Below are 19670 nucleotides of genomic sequence, written 5' to 3'. Positions count from 1 at the left end.
TTTATTTATTTTAGTTAATAACTCAGTATTCTACCTAAAAACGTTTCATTTAGTTTTTTATAGCTCTTCACATATGTACATTATTGAAATCATATACTGTTAAAAACTGGTAGTTTATTATTTTTTTTAGATGATTAATAAATCTATTAAGCCGAAAAAACTTTGTTTTTCTTATTGAAAGATTTCTGATATTGAATAAGCCTTGTTTTAGTCTGAGGAGCTTTTGTTAGCGAAACGGTCTAAGTTAAACAAAGCCAACTAAAAGTCATGGTTTAAAATATATTAACACATTTTTTATACTTTCTTAAATTATGGAAACCATGATAAAAGATGGAAAACTTTACTTTAAAAGAATCTTTTTTTTTCTATTAAAACTAGCATAAGTTAACTATTAGCTAAAAAAGTAACTCGATTTTTCATATTGTATTTATCTGTAAGTCATAACAAACTTAAAAAAAACTTTTCTGTATGAAAATCAAATTTAATTTGTTAAATCTATAGAATAATAATTTTTTGAATCAAGTAAGATATAGTCTTTAGTTTTGTATAAGATAAACTAGTTTCTATTTCTACTAAACTTTGTAGATATAAAAGAAACAAAGATACTTTACACTGAGTTTTCAATGAAATACAGCAAATTATGTGTACTGCTATTTAAAAAGATTTAAATCAAAGTATTGCAAAGCGTTAAACAAAGTAAATATTGTAAATCTAAGCTTTAAGTATTATTACTTCTTTTAAAATAGTGTAGTTTTAATTTAAAATAAGCAGATAATAAAAAATTACGAAAATTATATAACAAAATTGTTTATAGCTTCTAAATAAGATCAAAGATTCCTATGATAAGATTTATACAGTGATGCAAGAAGTATTAATCTTTAGGCTAGTTAATTTTATATTCCCTAGCTAGTAAAAAAAGTTAGTTTTACTTTTGTATATAAATCTGTAAAACACTAGTTTATACAATAAAATAAGACGTATAAAAACAAACACAGTTTCTGTTTTGTCTGAGTTTTTTAAGAGAAAACTAAAAATACTAAATTAATTTATCAAATTGGGAATTAGATTACGGGCTTAACAAAAAACAAAACAAATGTGAAAACTTTATATAAAAAGTGTATAAATTACAAGTTAATATAAAGTATCTACATACAAAAAAATATATATTTATTAATCAATTTTAACTGAGCCCGCTTGAAATATCATTTAAGTAATTTACTACAAAGTGTAAAATTAAAAAACGTTTATTTGTTTCATGTAAATAAACTCTATACAAAAATAAGTTTTTGTTAAGTGAAAATAAAAACTAAAAACTATTTTCATAATATATATATAGTTGTCTGTAAATTAAATCATTGCCTATTAAATAAAACAATGTCTTTTAATTTTCTTCGTAGTTATCATTAAGTAAGTATTATCTATTCCTAGCGACTTTTTAAAACATGTTTATGATGTATGTTTAAATTACAGTAATATACTTATAGTTATATGTATGTAGTTTAATTATTTTCTTAAACGAATAAGTTTAAAAATACTTAGTAGAATAATAAATTCTAATTTTTAGAACTGTAAAAATTACCAGGTTTTAGAGTAAACATTTAGCTTCAAGTAAAACAAAGTAAGTCTTTCGTTTCTATATCAAAGCTAAATGTAGACATTTTAGTTCTCTAGATAAAAACACACCAAAAACATTTATTTTATTAATACAGCGCACAATTTGTATTTATTAAAAAAAATTAAAGCTAAAAACATTTACTAACACTTTTTTTAACAGAAAGATTTTAAATTATTGCTTTTTCTCAAAACAAATCGATATGTAATTTTTTTAAATTAAAAAATGAGTTTTATTGCTAGCAAATTAAAAAAAAAACATGTGAAAAAATATCAAATAAGCCAAATCATTTTTTTTGTCTACAAGTAAGCTGTAAAAAAAGGTTTCTTTACAATAAAGATAAAACATTTTAAAATATTCAAGTTAAGATACCAATACTTAAAAACAATGGATAAAGATTCAACTTAAATTTTGTTTAAATTTAAAGTAAAACTAATTTCATAACATAGACTTTACGAAATATATGTATTTTATTAAAATGTTGAAGTAATTAAACAAGAGTAACAAATAGTTAATTATATATCTTTATTAATTTTACCATGAAAACTTTAAAGTTTTCCGTTACTTTGTAAATTTGAAAGGTAACTGACATCAAAAAATGTCTGTGAACAGCAACATCAAAAACTTTGCACTTAATAGATTTTAATAAAATATGCTAATTAAGTTGTACTCAAAGAAAAAGTATAACAACGCGGAGAAGATTAAACGTTTTAATAAATACAGTTTACAAATACAGAATTTAATGCAGAACTTAAGTTATTTTCATTCAACCAGATTTAAGTTTTTTTAAGCACAAACAAAGTTTATACATTGAAGTTTTTTTGTTGAATTGAGTGAAGTACAAAATACTTATATGTCCACAAAAAGTATTTATTTATTTAACTAAATATCTTTTAATGCATTTAACAAAGTTTTGTTTGTTAAAAAAAAAAATAAGCACTCAAAACTTTTGGTCCTAGGACCTGTTGCACTAAATAACCTTTATGTTATCCAGTTGCATACCACTTGGATCCCTTTTAAAGTATTTTTCAGGACAGAGTTAGAATTAATTTTTCAAATTAAGATACAGTTTTGTTATACTATAAAATTAATCTAGATTGTAAAAAAATGTAATAAATATTTCATACACATATTATACCTTTATTTAATTTCATATTTTAAGTTTTGATATCATTTTGCTTTAAACATTTATATTTTTAAAATAAAAATTTTGAAATGATTTGTACTTTATTGTTAAGTTAGTACTTTCGACTTTCTTATTTAGTTTAGTTTTCTAAGCGCACTTTTCAGTAATAATTATTGTTAAGAAGATTTTATGAAGTTTCAAAACTTAAAAACTCTAAACAATGTTTTCCATAAAGTAAATTTTATTTTGTTAGTCCAAACACTTTTACTTTCTACTATAATGTCTATATAAATTATGCTATTGAGGTACTCTATAGGTAATAATACAAAAATGTTTGTTCTGTTTAAGTTTGAAGAAAAATTTTATAGTTTTTGAAAATATTTAAGAGCAAAACTTTACTAACATTTTTATTTAACTTTTCGAACTTCTTTTATTATTAGTTCTTTTTTGTCAACATCTAGAAACTTTGATGTCGTAAAAAAGCAATAAGACTGTTTATATTTAGTAGTTAAATGTTAGTGTAAGCGATTTTAAACTATACGGATAAACTTAGCAATTTTTTACAAGACGTTTTATACATTAATAAAGTATAAAAAAATTAGAATGAACTTTCAATGCCTAGCACAAATGTAAACATTTATCAATGTTCTCTACTCGCTGTATTTAAATCTCATTTATATATTTTTTTGTTAAGACAACTATATCTGTAGTTATGTCTTAGATTTGTCTAAAACTTAAATTATTTTAAACTTTTAAGCCATTTTTGAACAGAGTCTGACTTAAAATAACAACAAAACCTAACCTGTAAAATGTTATATTTAGTTGAATTGTCATTTATATTTTTCTGCAGTTTTAAATGCTTTATTATATTGTTTATAATTTAATAATGTTTAATAATTCCTTTATGTAAAGAAAAAGAATATTTTTAATTGGTCAAACACATACTGTTAGCTGTTGTATCTTCTTTGAGTCAAAAACTGTATATATAAACTTTTGGAGTTAATATTTATTAGACACGGTTGGTACCTTTAAATCTTAATATTTAAAATAAAATAAAAATAGTAAAATAAAAAACCAAGTAGGATTTTAATGTGAGCTATTTTAGAGAACAACTTTTATAAAAAATATAACAAAAAATATTTTTTAGACTTTTTCAAATTTACATCTAATTTCTTTTTGTGATAAACATTAAATTAACGAAACATGTGTGAAACAAAATAAGCATGTAATAAATACTTTTTAACTCAATTCTTATTCTTTTAGTAGTTGAGAGATTTTTATTCTCCTACTGAATTCTTAAAAAGTATGCATTTAAATATAGTGTTTGAAAATCACATTACAATAAAGCTTACTATTCTTACTATAAAATCTGAAACACTTCTTTAAATGAATGACAGAGTAGGAACCCTAACGAAATAAAAGCTATCAGAAGAGCCAGAACCTAACACAATGAAACAAAATAACAACACTGGACTTTTAAGAGAAATTTAATGCTTTAATGAAAACTGGCGTAAGTAGTGGTTGAGGTGTAAAAAATTATTTAAATGGAAAACTAAAAAAGTACGTGCTGGTTTAAATTTTGATAAAAAATATCATAATGTTTCCAGAGCTTATTTTCAATGAACAACAGTTAAAGTAAAAATGAAAATAATTATTTTATCTGTTAAAAATTTCAAGTCCTTAAAAAGTTATAGCATATGATGTTGTAAAAAAATTATAAGAGCAGTGAACTTTGTTTTAATTAATTATACGCTTTATTTGGTTTGCGCAATAAACAACTTGTATTTCATTCTAGAAAAATTATTGAACCTAAATGCTATCATTCATCATCATAAAGTAACTAAATATTTCAAAATATATGTAATTCAATAGTTTTGTCAGCAAATCTGTAAATTTTTGTGAACTAAATTAAACACAGTTGCGTACTATTTTTTGTTTACAACTATCATAAAACAAAACTGCAAGTTTTCATATATCTGGAAAGTTTAAACATTCGCTAATATGAGATAAAAAAAAAGTTTTATATTAAAAAGTATTTCTTAAGCTCTAACATGTAACTGTATTGACAATAGCTTTTAAAATATTATTCATGTTTTTATTATCACTATATGATTACATCAGCAAACGGCTGCCTTTATAGTAAAACATTATTAACCGATTGTAGATTGACGACTACTGTTTTCTAAGTTGTGACTGACAATTCAATGAAGAAGAAGCCCGGATCTAAGTCTACTGAAAGCTTGTGGTTTGTTGATCAAACATTTATGTTGCTATTGTATGTTAAAAAAACGTTTTTAAAACAGAATCTAGTTTTACTAAAACAACATGAATACAATATATAAAACTGTCTAATTCCATCAATTTTTTTCACTTTTTATTAAACTAACTCTTATTTTGAAACTATTTTGTTTTGCATTCAAAAATTTACAGAGTGTAATAATATAATACTTTGATAATTTTTAACTCAAAACTTACCACTGCATACTGTTAACATAGATAAAAAAACATTGAAAAATTACAAACAATCCAGGGTTGCCAAATTTTTGTGTAAAACTATTTCCAAGCCTTAAAAGTACACGTTATTGGGTCTATTTTTAGTTTAAATTCAAAGTAAAAAAATGTGTTATATAGTAAAACAAAATTTAAAATATACTTTGAGGCTACTTTAAATGTGTTTTGTAGTACAAAAAAATTTTTGATGATGACAAATTTTTTTAATCTATATGGTAAATTTTTTGAGTCAAGTTAAAATTTTACTACTTTACATGTAAAATTGTTTAAATTTCGAGGTTTTTTAGTGATTTTTGTCAAAATTCATCGTTTTTTTCAAAATTTCTCAAAATCAGATTTTTTCTGCCTAAATTGTCAAATTCAAGGGTTTTTCAGGATTCAATGTTTTATAATAACCCTGCCAATCCAAATCTAGCTCCTTAAACAGAATTTTCTTTTGTAAACCCTTTGAGCTTTTATGTTTTATTTTAAAGTTTTCCAGTTTTAAAAATGGACTATATCTACTATAAACATTTATATCTGATATTAAAGTCAGTCCACCTTATATATTCGTTAAACACCAAAAAAAAAAAATGTTAAAAGTATGTAAGAATAATGAAAAAATTCAAAAACTTAACTTTATTTTGAACTTAAAAACTACTTTTTAAATGTATCCGCCGAAAATCTTGTATGATAAATAGCCATAACTAAAAAAACAAAAAAAAAAATTCTAAAAAAAAAGTACTACAATAAAAAATATTAAGTTACAAAATAACATAATAGTATTTAGAACTTTAAACATGTATGTACGTTGAAAACCACGAATACAATTTTGAAACTGGTTATTAATGGCTTAAGGCAATAAATAGTAAAAGCGATAAAGAAATACGTTTGGAATAAAATTAGTACAATTTCCTAAATCAAGCAAAGTATAAATTATTAAATTATAAATATCATAACAACGAAAATAGTATTAATTAGCAAATTATAAATATTAATAAATTACTTGAGGCATAATTATATATTAAAAATTTTTTTAAATGTGTCATTTAACAAATGACAGTGAAAAAGTTTTTTTTTTCAACAAACATATTTAGGTGTAGTAAGACAGGTTAAAACTCTTAAGATAAAAAAATTTACTTATTTTGATGTTATGCATAGTAAATTATAATACATTAAAGTTAAATATAAAATAATCTATACAAAAAATTAAAAGTTAAACAGTATAAAAAAGTACCACAAACAAAGTTAATGTTGAAAACTAGCTAAATAAAAATGAAAAAGTTACAAAAAAGTTTGCATATCATACAGAGCTTCAAAAACAAAAAAAAAAAAAGAGTTATGCAAATTTTCAATATAAACACCTCATAAAAGCAGTACTTGAAAAAGTAATATTAATAAAAATAAAAAGTGTCAAAAGGTATGGTACTTGTAAAATAATGATTAGTAATTGCAAAAAACAACTATAGTAGAAAAATTGATAAAATATTTGATTTTAGTTAATTATCAAAAAAAGTATTAAGTGTTGTACAAACTACAGCTGGTTAATTTATTTTTTATAATATAAGACTTGAATTATCTTAAAAAACTATTCACAATCTTTTTAAGTTGAAAACTTGATTACAACATTGAGTTAATTAGTAACTAAGTATATTTTTATCTTTTTTATTATACATTAAAGTAAATATTAAATCTGTCTTAAACTTGTAATTAAATATTAAATGCTTTTTGACTTCAAGTTGATTAAATATTTTATCGATTTTTTATTTCAGCATATATATCTTAAATATTAAATCTATTTTCAACCTCATCATATATCATTTTAGCAATAGCCAAGCTACTAGTAGCTGCTGGACTTGGAGCATTTCTTACATGGAGTGTTCTTTTACCTTTTAAATAATAATACTATGTAATATACAGATTAAATTTAGGTTAAATTTTTTAAAGTAATAGTTTACGATAAATTATTTAGAGGAATATAACATTATATATACATTTTATATTTCTATAACATACAAGATACTTCTACCTATAATTAAAAAAATTCAGTTAAAAGTTAAAACAAAAAATATTTTTTAAATTGTTAACATAGATTGTTTTTTTTTAAGATAGACGTTTTCTTGCTGAATTATACTAGTATTAAAAACTCATTCATATAAAAAAAGTATAGAATCGTTAATACATTTACCCATTTTATTACAACTAATTGTATCTTAATAAAATGTTTTATAATAGCTACAACATAAATAAAAATAGTAATATCAATAAATTTATTAGTAATAATAAAAACAAAAAATACTACTTATAATAACAAACCAATATGTGTTGTCCCTTGGTCAAATATAAAATCATAAATCACATTTAGTATTAATTATTTACTAACCAATATGTGTTGTTCCCTGATCAAATATAAAATCATCGACTAAATTTCCATCTGAATCTAATGCCTGTGCTCTGACTCCAGATGGACCTCTGTAAAAAAATCTTTTTATAAAACAAAATAAAAAGTTCTAATATTTACTACATAAGAATTTAAGAGCCATAAAAACAAAAAAAAATATGTTTTAGTTAAAAAAAACAATACTTAAAATTATTCTTTTATGGTAAATAAAACATATTTTTTTGACAATCTTTGAAAACTAAAATTAAGTAGCATAACTAACTTTGATTTTCAAAAAAACAAGAGTTACTAAGAGAAAATAATTTAGTAGTATTTATCAATTGTACTTGATTTGAAACAAAACATTTTGTGCTTGTATAGTTTTATAAAAAGTGTCATTTACTAATAGTTTGATAGTATAATATAGATGTGAATTTTATCTGTGTGTATTTGACAATATCAGTTACAATTTTATACCGAAATTGAGATTTTAACATAATTTTACAAAATTTTATTTTACATATTTAACATAATTTTATTATGCAAAATATTTAATTTTACATATGTAGCTAAGATGCCAAGCTTCGGCTGTTATTACTTATGAATATAATTTTTAATGCTCATAACATTCTGAACAAAAACCAACGACACAATTAAATGCTGTTTTATTCTTCTCACACTTTTTTATATATGCATCTCAAAATAAAATTGTCACTTAATTAAAACTATTTAATTTCGTTTGCCTTACAAACAAAGTCTATGAGTGGTAAGAATTCGATCTTTTTTACTGAAAAACATTGTGTTCGTTTTTAATTTTACAGGTTCGCTTACGATACTACGAACAAATATTTGATATCAACTTTGTTAAATTTTTATCACTTTTATTTATTTAGGCATCTGAAAACAAAATTTCTTTCAGGCAAAAACAAAATATTTGTATTTGGTAAACAAACAAAGTTTAAGAGTAGTAAGAATTCGATCTTTATTTACACAAAAACGTGTTATTTACTTAAAACAGTTATACTTGTTAGCTTGCAGTAAAATAAGAAATATTATAGAAGCATTAATACTTTAAACATGTTACTATAATTATCTAGCTTATTTTTGTTTAATTATATACCACATATTAAATGTTTAAAAAAAATTTTTACAACAAATGATTTATAAAAGTTTAACATATTAATTATTCTTCAAGCTGGGTATAGTGTTGTTATTGACTTAACGAAAAATAAAATTAATCTATACTTTACAACATCAGAAACTTTCAATTCAGGTTTGAACTTAATCAACTCACTTTACAACATCAGAAACTTTCAATTCAGGTATGAACTTCTGCAATTTAGCGACCTGAGCTCTCTTATTAACCAGGTGGTACAATTCAGTCATTCCTGCTCGAACGTTTTTGAATACCAGTTTTCTCAGACCTCTGTGATAAAAAATCAGTGAAAAACTATTATAAATTAAAAAGATTGGCAATTAATAGTTGAACAATTGTTTGGTAAAAAACTTGATTAAGATGTATTAACCAAGTTTTAAAACAAAAAAACTATTTAAGTTAAAGTATTTAGCTTTTAATATACTAAACTTTATTGTATGTTGTAAAATACAAACAAAAACACATAGATTTAATTCGGGGAATTATTAGTTAGCTAAAATCATCTTTAATAATCAAAGACAGACGATCAACTTAACTAACTGTAAATTTTAGTTAGCTAAAATAACATTTAAAAACTTAAAATATGTTATATCTTTAATTAACTGTACCCAATTTAATCTAACTTATACTACTTTTAGGTCATAAATAGTATGTAGGGTTCGTGCGCGAATTTTTTTTCACTTAGCCTGACTGAGACCAATTTAGCCTGACATTTTTTCAAAGTAAGGAAAATCCCCTTTAGAATTCATTTTAGGTATTGGGGGGTATTGGTTAGTACTATCGTAGTCTCCGACTTCAACCAGCTTTGTTCCAAAAATATTTTGAGTTTTAAATATCTGCAAAAAGCAACTAGCTTAGTTACAACTTAATAAAATAGGACTAATTTGTGAAAAAGGTGATTGACCCCCCCTCTATGCCCTTAACATAACAAATTTAGTGATAAGTTTTAAAATAAGTAATATATCTAATCTACTATTACTAGTGTAAAAATTTTAATATATATTACTTTATACAATTGTTCAATTTAATTAAGCACAATCGTTATAAACAAAAAAATTATAATAAAACAACGTGCATTGTCGTGTTTTATTAAAATTTCAAATGAAACGCTTACACGAGTATTAAAATAAGTAAAACATGTTTATTATAGTATTTTGATTTGACTAGTACTTAATATTGATACATAATTATAAATCCTAAACTCTAAATAAATACAGTGATTGTTGATGTCATATCAGATTTAAAAAGCTTACACTTAAATTAAAAAAAAAACTTTAACATTTTGTTCTTATAAAGAAAAATGAATTGTACCTAAAATTAGTACTTTCACAAAACTTAGTACCTATATCTTAAAGTTAAGTTTGAGTGTTGTGAATATCTCTAACAACTTTAACAAACAGTAAATAACATGAATAAACTGCTAGGAGTTTTAATCTAAAAAATATTTAGTATAAAGTCTTTAAAATATAAATTAAAACAGCTCAATCAACTAAGCTCTGAAAAACATAGCTGATGTAAACAAATTCAAACAAACAGCTAAGTTGTTGATCTAAACTGTAATGTTTAAACTGTATTTTTATTATGAATTTTCATAATTATGACGTATATAACCTACTCAAACAAATTAAGGAAGATTTTTGATATTTTTTATAGAGATTCAACAAAATGTTAAAAGCATTTATTATTACAAATACTGACTGATTTTGTCTTTAAAAACTTATTTAGAACTAATTCACATCTAAATTTAATTTTAAAAAGATTTCTCAATTTTTCTCGATCAAAAATAAGCATTTGAACTGAGAAAAACTTAGATTCTCAAATTTTTAAATAAAAAAACTGATTTAGCCTGACGTTTTTCAACTTTTTTCAAAAAAACTGATTTAGCCTGACGCGCACGAACCCTGAGTATGGTAAATTCTTTTGATATAAGTTTATCCATAAACTAACGGAAACAGGCTTAACAACAGAAAACAATTAAAGCACACAAGTTTAAATAATATTATTGAGTACAAGTTAAAATATTTGTATAAATATTTTAATAACTAACGGAAACAGAGCAGCTTCAGCAAGATCTCTTGCGTTCACGTCGAAGAAGTTGTAGCCTACAAATTATTTATATTTTATTGATAATATATAATTATAATACATAAAACATACAACAGAAATTAGTTTTAACCTACAAATTGTATAAACATAACATAAAACATTTTTTTTGAAAATAAATAATATATATAAAGAAAATAAAATGCATTCAACATATAAATACACATATAAAATATATAAGATAAATAATCTATACCTTCCCTCTTGAAAGCTAGTACCGCATTTGGTCCAAGCCACACACTGCCGTCCATGCGTGGGGTGTAGTGCACCCCCAAGAAGGGAAATCTGGGGTCTGGTACCTAAAAGTATAAAATAATAAGAGTAAGGTAGTAAACCCCCTAAAAAGGGAAATCTAGAGTTTGGTACCTAAAAGTATAAAATAATAAGAGTGGGGTGTAGTGAACCCCTAAGGAAATCTAAGGTTCGGAACCTAAAAATATTACCTAGTAAGAATATAATAAAAGTTGGGAATAATTCTTACCAGAGAAGTTACACAAAATTTAAAACAAAAGTTTAAGTAAACATAAACCTATGAAAGTAATTTTAAGCCTGATTGAATCTTAATTACCCATGATTTTATTTTAACTTTTTTAGAAGTAGTTAAAATGATATATATAATAGGTATACAAAATTTATGTCAGATTACCTAATAAAATACTTTTTTACAAGATCAATGTCCATTATACTTTTAATTAATTAGTTAAAGCTTACTCTCTGTATGGTTGTTTTGAAAACAACCTAAACACAAAAAAAAAAGTTTTAAGTAGATAACAGGTACAAAAAAAAAGCTAATTTATATGTTTTGAAAAATTCTTCAACCTTATACATAAGGTAAATATTTATCTTAAGCAAACATTGCCCAGACAGTTTCCATTCAAATAAAAACAATTACTACTCCGTATAACTTAAAAGTTAAGTTTAATAAACAGACATTATAAAAAACAAAAAACTAACTTATAAACTTTGAATATTTTCTATTAGATAATATATTATAAAGTATTGAGAAAAATAGTATTGAGGTTTTATGGTTTGAGCTTTGAGCTACAGACTAATGATTAAAACAAGTTAAAAAATTGTTAAAAATAAAAAGAATGTGTCTCAAAATTTATTAACAAAAAAAGGTTAAATTAAAAACATAAAAATTATTTATCACAAATAGATATTTTTTACGGTGGTATACATCAAATAATTGGTTATATGTTACTCTTACATAAATTTTGTTTACCTCAGTTTAAGTGAATGACCTAAAAATATTGAGACCTACCAACTAACGGGATTTATATTTCTTCTTGCACAAGTATTATTTACCTCAGTACAATTCAACATAAATAAAACAAAAAATATCAAACTTACGGGATATATATTCCCCTTGCACAAATACTCCTTGCCAGGTTTCAGTACGAGGTAATCCCCCCTGAACGGAACTATTTTGGGGAGCATGTCACAACCTGATAGTTTGGCAAGTCTGTCTGAGTATAATCCACCACATACAATTACGTACTTGGAATTTATTGATTGCTGTGAATAATAGTTAAATTTTATTATATAATTATCATTTTATATTTTATTCATGTCTGAGTACAATCCACCACATACAATTACATATTTTTAGTTTATTGATTGCTGTATAACAATAACTAATTGTATTGTATATTTGTTTTTAATAAATTTAGTTTTTAATTTTATTTAATGTCCGAATATGATCCACCACATACAATTACATACTTTGAATTTATAAATTGCTGTTTGAGTAATAAATACTTTTATTTTATCTAAATATACTTATGAAATATATTTTGTTTAAACATTTATTAGATGCCTGACTATAATTTACCACATGCTATTTGTACTTTGAGTTTATCCATTGCTGTTTAAATAAAAAATAGATGTTTTATGTACTTAGTTTTATTATGTTTATATTCTTTGTTTGTGTACAATCTTCCACATACTAACACTTATTTTGAATAAATTGATTGCTGTTTAATAAAAATTAATTTTGTTGTATGTTTAGCTTTATTATGTTTCTCATTTAGTTTTGTTTAAAATTTTGAAGTTTATTAAGGTCATAGGGGGTAAGCAATGTTTTTTACAAGTTGATATTATTTTATAGAGCTTTTACTAAGCTTTAAGTTGCTTTTGACTGTTTAAAAAAAAATTGAATAATTTTTTGAGATATGACATACCAAAGTCGGGCCGGGAAACTAAAACAGCGAAAAAAGACTATTTCATTTAAAATCTATCTCCTCCTACATTTTTCAAGCAATTTTCTTCATACTTTAACAGTCTAATCTTAATACAATAACAAAAAAACTTTACTTTGGACTTTCAAAAATATTAAGGAAATTTTTTTTTTGAAAAATAAAAGGCTTTTTTTTAAATTTTTTACATATTTTTTTTCGAATTATTAAAATTCATGAGTTACATTTTTTTCCTATAATATAAGGAACATTTACTGAAAATTTGAAGAAGATTGCTTGAAAATTTAAGAAGGAGATATATTTTTTGTGATTTTTAAAATTTCCGAGAAAATTGACCCCAAAAAATTTGTGGTCCATATGTTTGTATCAGAAACTTTTTACAAAAAATAAAATATCTCAAAAGTTAAATTATATTTTTGAGTGCTTTAAAAACTGGCTTGTTGTTTGTACTTTAAGTTTCCATATAAAAGCCGAACTTAATTTTTGTAAAAAAAAGTTTAGGACCCCCTCTATGGCCTTAATTGTTGTCTATAATTAATTATTCTTCTTTTTATTTTAAACATTTTATGTTATAAAACAAAATATATTATAAGCAGTATAAATAACTATCACAATTAAATAACTAAATTCATACAAAATAGACCAACAAAACAATAAGTATGTGTGGCAATAATGTTTCAATATAACAACTTTACTTTATATTATCTACTTTTTCAGCAAAACACAGTAATACTGAATGTCAAAAAATAATTCCAAAATGTGTATAAAATTTACTATGTTTATAACAAGATAGAACTTTAAATTAATAATGAAAAAAAAAACTGCTTATCTTTATTTTGTAGAAAAATTAAATGAATTTCATTGGATTATTAAATTTTATACAATCTTTATTTAAGTATATCTTGAAATAAATGTTTTTAAATAAACTTACATTATTACCAGCTGATATGGTTACTGGGTATTCAGAATCTGTAAAATAGATTGTAATTACAAAAATTAGTTGGCTTATTTATTTTTAATATCTCACTAGCAAAAATGATAAGTTGTAAGTTATTAAAAACTAGTTGTCTATACACAAAAGATAAAAGTCAAATCTCAATAATAAAAAACTAAAAAAGTTTTATGAAAACTATAAAAAATAAAACTAAACTATTTTATTAAAACAAGTTTTCATATCATAAAAAAGAGTTTAAGGACTAAGTTTTCAACGTCGTAAAAAAAGGAGTAATTAAAACTTAAAATGTTTGAAAACATTAACAAAAAAGTCAAACAACTAAACTTAAAAAATTTTAAATAAAAAAATTGTAAACTGTTAAATTCTATAGCATTATATAACCATTTCACTAAAAAAATGATTATAACCTACATTTTATTTGAGTAAAAACATTTTTTTGAGCATAAGTTAACAGAACTAAACTAGTTGTAAAACTTATTTATAAAAAAATTGTACTACTTTATTATAAAAGAATCACATTCTATTATGCAAAGTATTGTGTCCTTTCAAATTTCATTGTCTTTTTATTTAAATTAACAGAAAAGTTTTTTAGGTCAAAAATAGTAAACAACCTCCAAAAGAGTTTTAAAATTCAACAAACAAGACTAAGTAAAGAATCTCAAAGTTTAATACCATTGGAGTCTTCAGTTGAATACTTACAACGAAAACATTGAAAAAAAAGTAAATTGAAACGGTAAAAAAACGGTGTTGAAGTAAATTTATTCACCTGCATTATCAACAAAATCTTCAACTTTAAAATCAGTGAAAACTTTTCCTCCCATATTTTCAAATTCTTTACCGTAATTTCTTGCTACAACTGCATAATCTACTATTCCAGTTAGTGGTGAGTGTATTGCTTTTAGTCCCTGTAAAATAAAAATACTTCCCATCAAAAAAAAAAATAAGTGAAAAATTCTCTTCTATCATCTTTTATATAAATCGCTAAGTATTGTAGATGATTTAAACCTCAAATCTTTTGAGCTTGTTGTTTAACAAAGTATTAGTAGAGAGCAAAATAAAAATTTTGAAGTAAAATTTTTAGTTTGTTTTAGGGTTACTTTATTTACTTAAAAAAAAACTTATTTGTTATAAAATTTAGAAAAAAATTATAATAACAAAATAACAAGCTCTCTTTTGTAATAAATTGTTGTTAATAAATGCATTTTAATAGTGGGATAAAATTTATTTTAAAATTCTGACACAAACAAGTCTCAAGCAGGTCAATGGGTTTGATTGCAAAACAAACTAAGTATATCAAAAACTATTAACGGTTAAAACACATTTGTTTAAATGGTAGTTATAACTGATTACCTTAATTTTTATGACATATGAAACTAGATTTTTGGTTTTTTTTTATCAAAATGTATAAAACTAAAATTGTTTATCATAATAATTACTTAACTAATAGAACACATAGCTATTTTTATTTCAAAACTAGTAAAAATCTAACAAAAAAATCAAGTTTATTTATATTTATTATATTAAACTTAAATATAATACCTGAAAGAAATAATACAAAAATAAAATATAAACACAATTTTAACAACAGTCAGTGGCAAGGTTCATTTTTTCACAGAGCAAAGACTATGTGGAACAAGTTACCACAGGATGTTGTATCGTGTGAGAGGGCGGAACATTATCACTTATAACTAAAAAACAATATTTTGAATAGTATAAATATCAGTAAAATTCACCAACTATCCACAAAACCAAAACAGAAAATTAAATAAATAACATTTTTCTAATATTTATCCCATCTAAATTAGCTAAAGATATCTTCATTTTTCTATTTGTAATATTAATGAGTTTCATTTCCCTATGCCTCCCCCTTTGCAGACTATAAATTTACTTTTATTAGTTTTGTACAAATATGTTTGTATGTACTATCGCCTTCTGTACCAAGCAAAAAAGTTTTAGCTTATTAATGAGTTTTTATAATTTTAACTTTGTTCAATGTTAGTTTATGTTTATTATTTGTTGAACATAAATGTGTTTTACTTTCTTTTTCTTTATTTCATTGTGTGTTCTGTTTAAATGACTCAGGTTACGATGCCTGAGTCAAACATCGCACAATAAATAAAATAATATTAACAAATCAGTATCTGTCTTAAACAATTTACCTGACAGTATGGTTCAATATCTTTAATTTGATCTCCTTCAATCATCTCTACAGTGCATCCATTTTCCTGAGCTCTAGAGTACAATCCTTCTAATCTTTCTATTTCGAAATCTTCCACTGCCACAATTAGCTGTTAACAAACTATGTTTAAATAGTTTAGATCAAACAATATACAACTCGACTTTATTGATCTAAATAAGTTTTAAAGCAAGACAACATACAGGTAAACATATAAATACCAATGATATAGTTTCAACGAACCTAAATATTTTAATTTTACTTTAAATAGGTGTTTTTTAATACTAATTGTTAACAAGATATTTAGTTCAGCTTATACAAAGTTAAAAACAAAAATGAGTGATTTAAAATATTACTTTTACTTTTTAAAGATGTGCTAACGGAAAGTACATCTTTAAAGTTTTTAAGGAGATTTAAACGGATTTTCTAAATACAGCTACAGCATTTGAGTTAGAATATAAGCTTGTAAACAAACTATTTACAAAACAAGTTATGTATAATATCTATATGCAAATACAACAATAAAAACTATTTGATACTTATTAACAAATTTTTATCTTATTTTAAACTTCAGTGTAGTAAATATAAGTATATTGTTAACCAAAGAATTTACTTTATATAAACAAACTATATCTTATTCAACTAACTTTTGAAACATTAAATAACAGATCTCACCACATTTTTATACAAAATGTTGTTTTAATAAAAAAATATAAACACAAGTATAATAATCACAACTGACTTTACTAAATCTTTTGCATGTTATGTGTATTCATAATAAAATTCATATTCAAAAGAGTGTTACTTGTAATTATAGTAATTTAACTTTTAGCACTAACTTTACCACATCTTTTATAGGGAATGTTGTGTTTATCACAATACTTGTACATCAACTGTAAACCTTCCACACACAATTTGGCTTTCAAAGAACCCGGTTTGTAGTAAATACCAGCGTGAATTACACCACTATTGTGACCACTCTGGTGTTTGCCTGGTAAATAATTAGAATTTATATAGAAGTTTTAATTGTTGTTAGCATATAAATACATAAACTTTATTTTTACACTCTCCTATAAGAGAAATTTATCAAAATTTTGTAATTGTCACCCTGATGTTTAACTTTTAAAAAAAATATTAGAAAATTCAGTTTTTAACAGCTATATAAATATAACATTAAATAAAACAAACTATAAACCGACCACTTATCTACTGTGTTTACTTGGCAGATAAATAGACTACATTTAAATATTAAACAACTAAAATTGAAAGTATAGAAATTTGAAAAGAAATGTTAAAACTTTTTGTCACTTGAAGTGAACAAAGTTTTTTATGAAGATATAATCGAATATCTTTAACAAACAACTGCATTAATACTAAATTAAGGGCATAGGGATGGTAAATCACCTTTTTCACATTTTAGTCTAATTTAATTAAGCTTCAACTAAGCTACAAGTTACTTTTTACAGATTTAAAAAAATTAAAATAGCTTTTGAGATACAGCAGGTTAAAGTCAGAGACTATAGTGGGTTCCTTATGGGAGGCGCAAACTAAAACTGTAAACAACTAGATATCACTAAAAATCTACCTCCTCGTATGTTTTTTGAGATAACTACCTTAAACTTTTAGAAAATGTTCATTGCAATATTTAAAAGTTCTGTTGTAACAAAATTTGAAAATAATTCAAAATAAAATTTTTTGACAAAAAGGCAAAAAAATTATAATTTTTTATCTAAATCTAATTTTTTTCTGACAGAACTTTCTTAATAGTGCAAAGAACATTTCCTAAAAGTTTAGGTACCTATCTCAAAAAACGTAGAAGAAGATATATTTTTAGTGAAATTGTCTGTTTTTGCAGTTTTAGTTTGCGCCTCCCATAAGGAACCTATTGTTGCCTCCGATTGTGACCTACTATATTTCAAAAAAAATATTTTGAATTTTTAAAATCTGTAATAAGTATCTTGTAGCTTAGTTAAAACTCTATAAAATATGATAAAATTGTGAAAAAAGTGATTCACCCCACCTGCCCTATGCCCTTAATATAATATAAAGGAAAATATTTGATAAAAACATGCCCTTGTCTTCCTTTTTTATTCTTAATTCAATAGTTTTATTCGTTCATTAAATAATATACATTTTCATTAAGAACTATTTTTACAGAACTTAATTTTTAAAGAAAAAATTTCATGCACAGCTTAAAACTTAATTTTTCACAATCTAATTAAACTAAAAGCTTAAAAAACACAATTACTTTTGAAAATTTTAACTTTGTAAAATTTAGACTTCACTCACTCAGAATATCTTCCTTTTCAACAATGGCATATGACAGGTCTGGTTTTCTCATTTTCAACTCTCTTGCCGTTGCCAAGCCGACAATACCTCCTCCCACTATAGTGACATCATAGTTTCCTACTGAACTAGAAATTTAAAACTTTGTAACATTTTTTTTTCAAAAAAGAACTTTCAATTGTCTACAAAATTTTGTATAACATTTGAAACAAATTAATGAATAAAATATTTTAATTTAAGTCAAAACTAAAGAAAAATCTACATAAAAACTATAACAAATATTAAATAGAAAGTGATATTTTAAACTTTTGAGTGACATTTTAGTTTAAAACATTTGAAATAAACTTTAAACATATGATTTTGTATAATTACAAGAAGTTTTCAATCATGCACTTTTGTTAAAGTAAAACTAAAATTTAAAAAGATGTTCTTAATGACTCTTAATATATTTTTGTCAAAAATGTTTTTTAGCAAATATATCTTTTTAATTGTTTTTTAAGTTTAAAACTTTGTGTTGTATATTGAAGGTAAAAATAAAAACTGTTTTAAATAAATGTTACATACTATTTTTTTTTATTTTTTACTTGTTTGTTTTAAACTCTAATAGATGTCTAAATAACACAAAAGAATATTTTAAGTTAAAAAACAAAAAGAATAAAAATAAGATGCAATAAGTTTAAAAACTCACTTGTTTGCAACATAAGACGTTGATAGTAGTCTTTTGGCCTGACAGTTAGTTGTGACTTTACCAAATGAACTGATTGTTTCTTTTAATATACTGGTTTTGATTCTCATGTTTGAAGGTAAACTTATAAAAATTTATACATATATTCCTAAAAAGTTATAATAAAAACTGCTGTTTTATTTAGCTTTTATTGTAACTGCCTAGAAACTGTTTGTTATTGCAAAGGGTAGAGTCTGGTTTTGTTTACTATAAAAAAAAACTTGTAATTTAATTAAACATGGCCAAAAAATAAGTAAAACTCTGATGAACAAATAAATGTTTTATTAATTTTTTTTTCTAAATTTTATTTTAAAAAATATAAAAATTTTTCTTAATTACAGCTTTTCATCTGACTTTGTTTAACATTCAAAGTTTATTTTAAAGTCAAATGATTACAAAATATTTTTGGCAAATTTTCTCCAAGTTTTTAAAACTACACTTTTATGGTCTATTTTTAGTTTAAA

The 19670-nt window shown here is 23.4% G+C and overlaps 1 protein-coding gene across 1 annotated transcript; it reads right to left on the bottom strand.

The window, feature by feature from the left end:
* Positions 1-7010: 7010 nt before the first annotated feature.
* Positions 7011-19294, bottom strand: LOC145835430 (L-2-hydroxyglutarate dehydrogenase, mitochondrial-like). The gene is made up of 12 exons (XM_082943014.1): positions 19171-19294; positions 18486-18610; positions 17036-17187; positions 16180-16308; positions 14787-14925; positions 13997-14034; positions 12221-12385; positions 11064-11166; positions 10812-10866; positions 8903-9034; positions 7612-7700; positions 7011-7117 (listed from the first exon to the last, which is right to left on the bottom strand). The coding sequence occupies exons 1-12, from the start codon at positions 19275-19277 to the stop codon at positions 7011-7013; spliced, it is 1341 nt and encodes a 446-aa protein (XP_082799140.1). The 5' UTR covers positions 19278-19294.
* Positions 19295-19670: the final 376 nt, after the last annotated feature.

This window comes from Thalia democratica, chromosome 5 (genome assembly GCF_965202585.1).
Source record: "Thalia democratica chromosome 5, ktThaDemo2.hap1.1, whole genome shotgun sequence".
NCBI lineage: Eukaryota > Metazoa > Chordata > Thaliacea > Salpida > Salpidae > Thalia > Thalia democratica.
The sequence above is the reverse complement of the archived record's forward strand: the minus strand, read 5'-3'. Positions and strand labels throughout refer to the sequence as shown.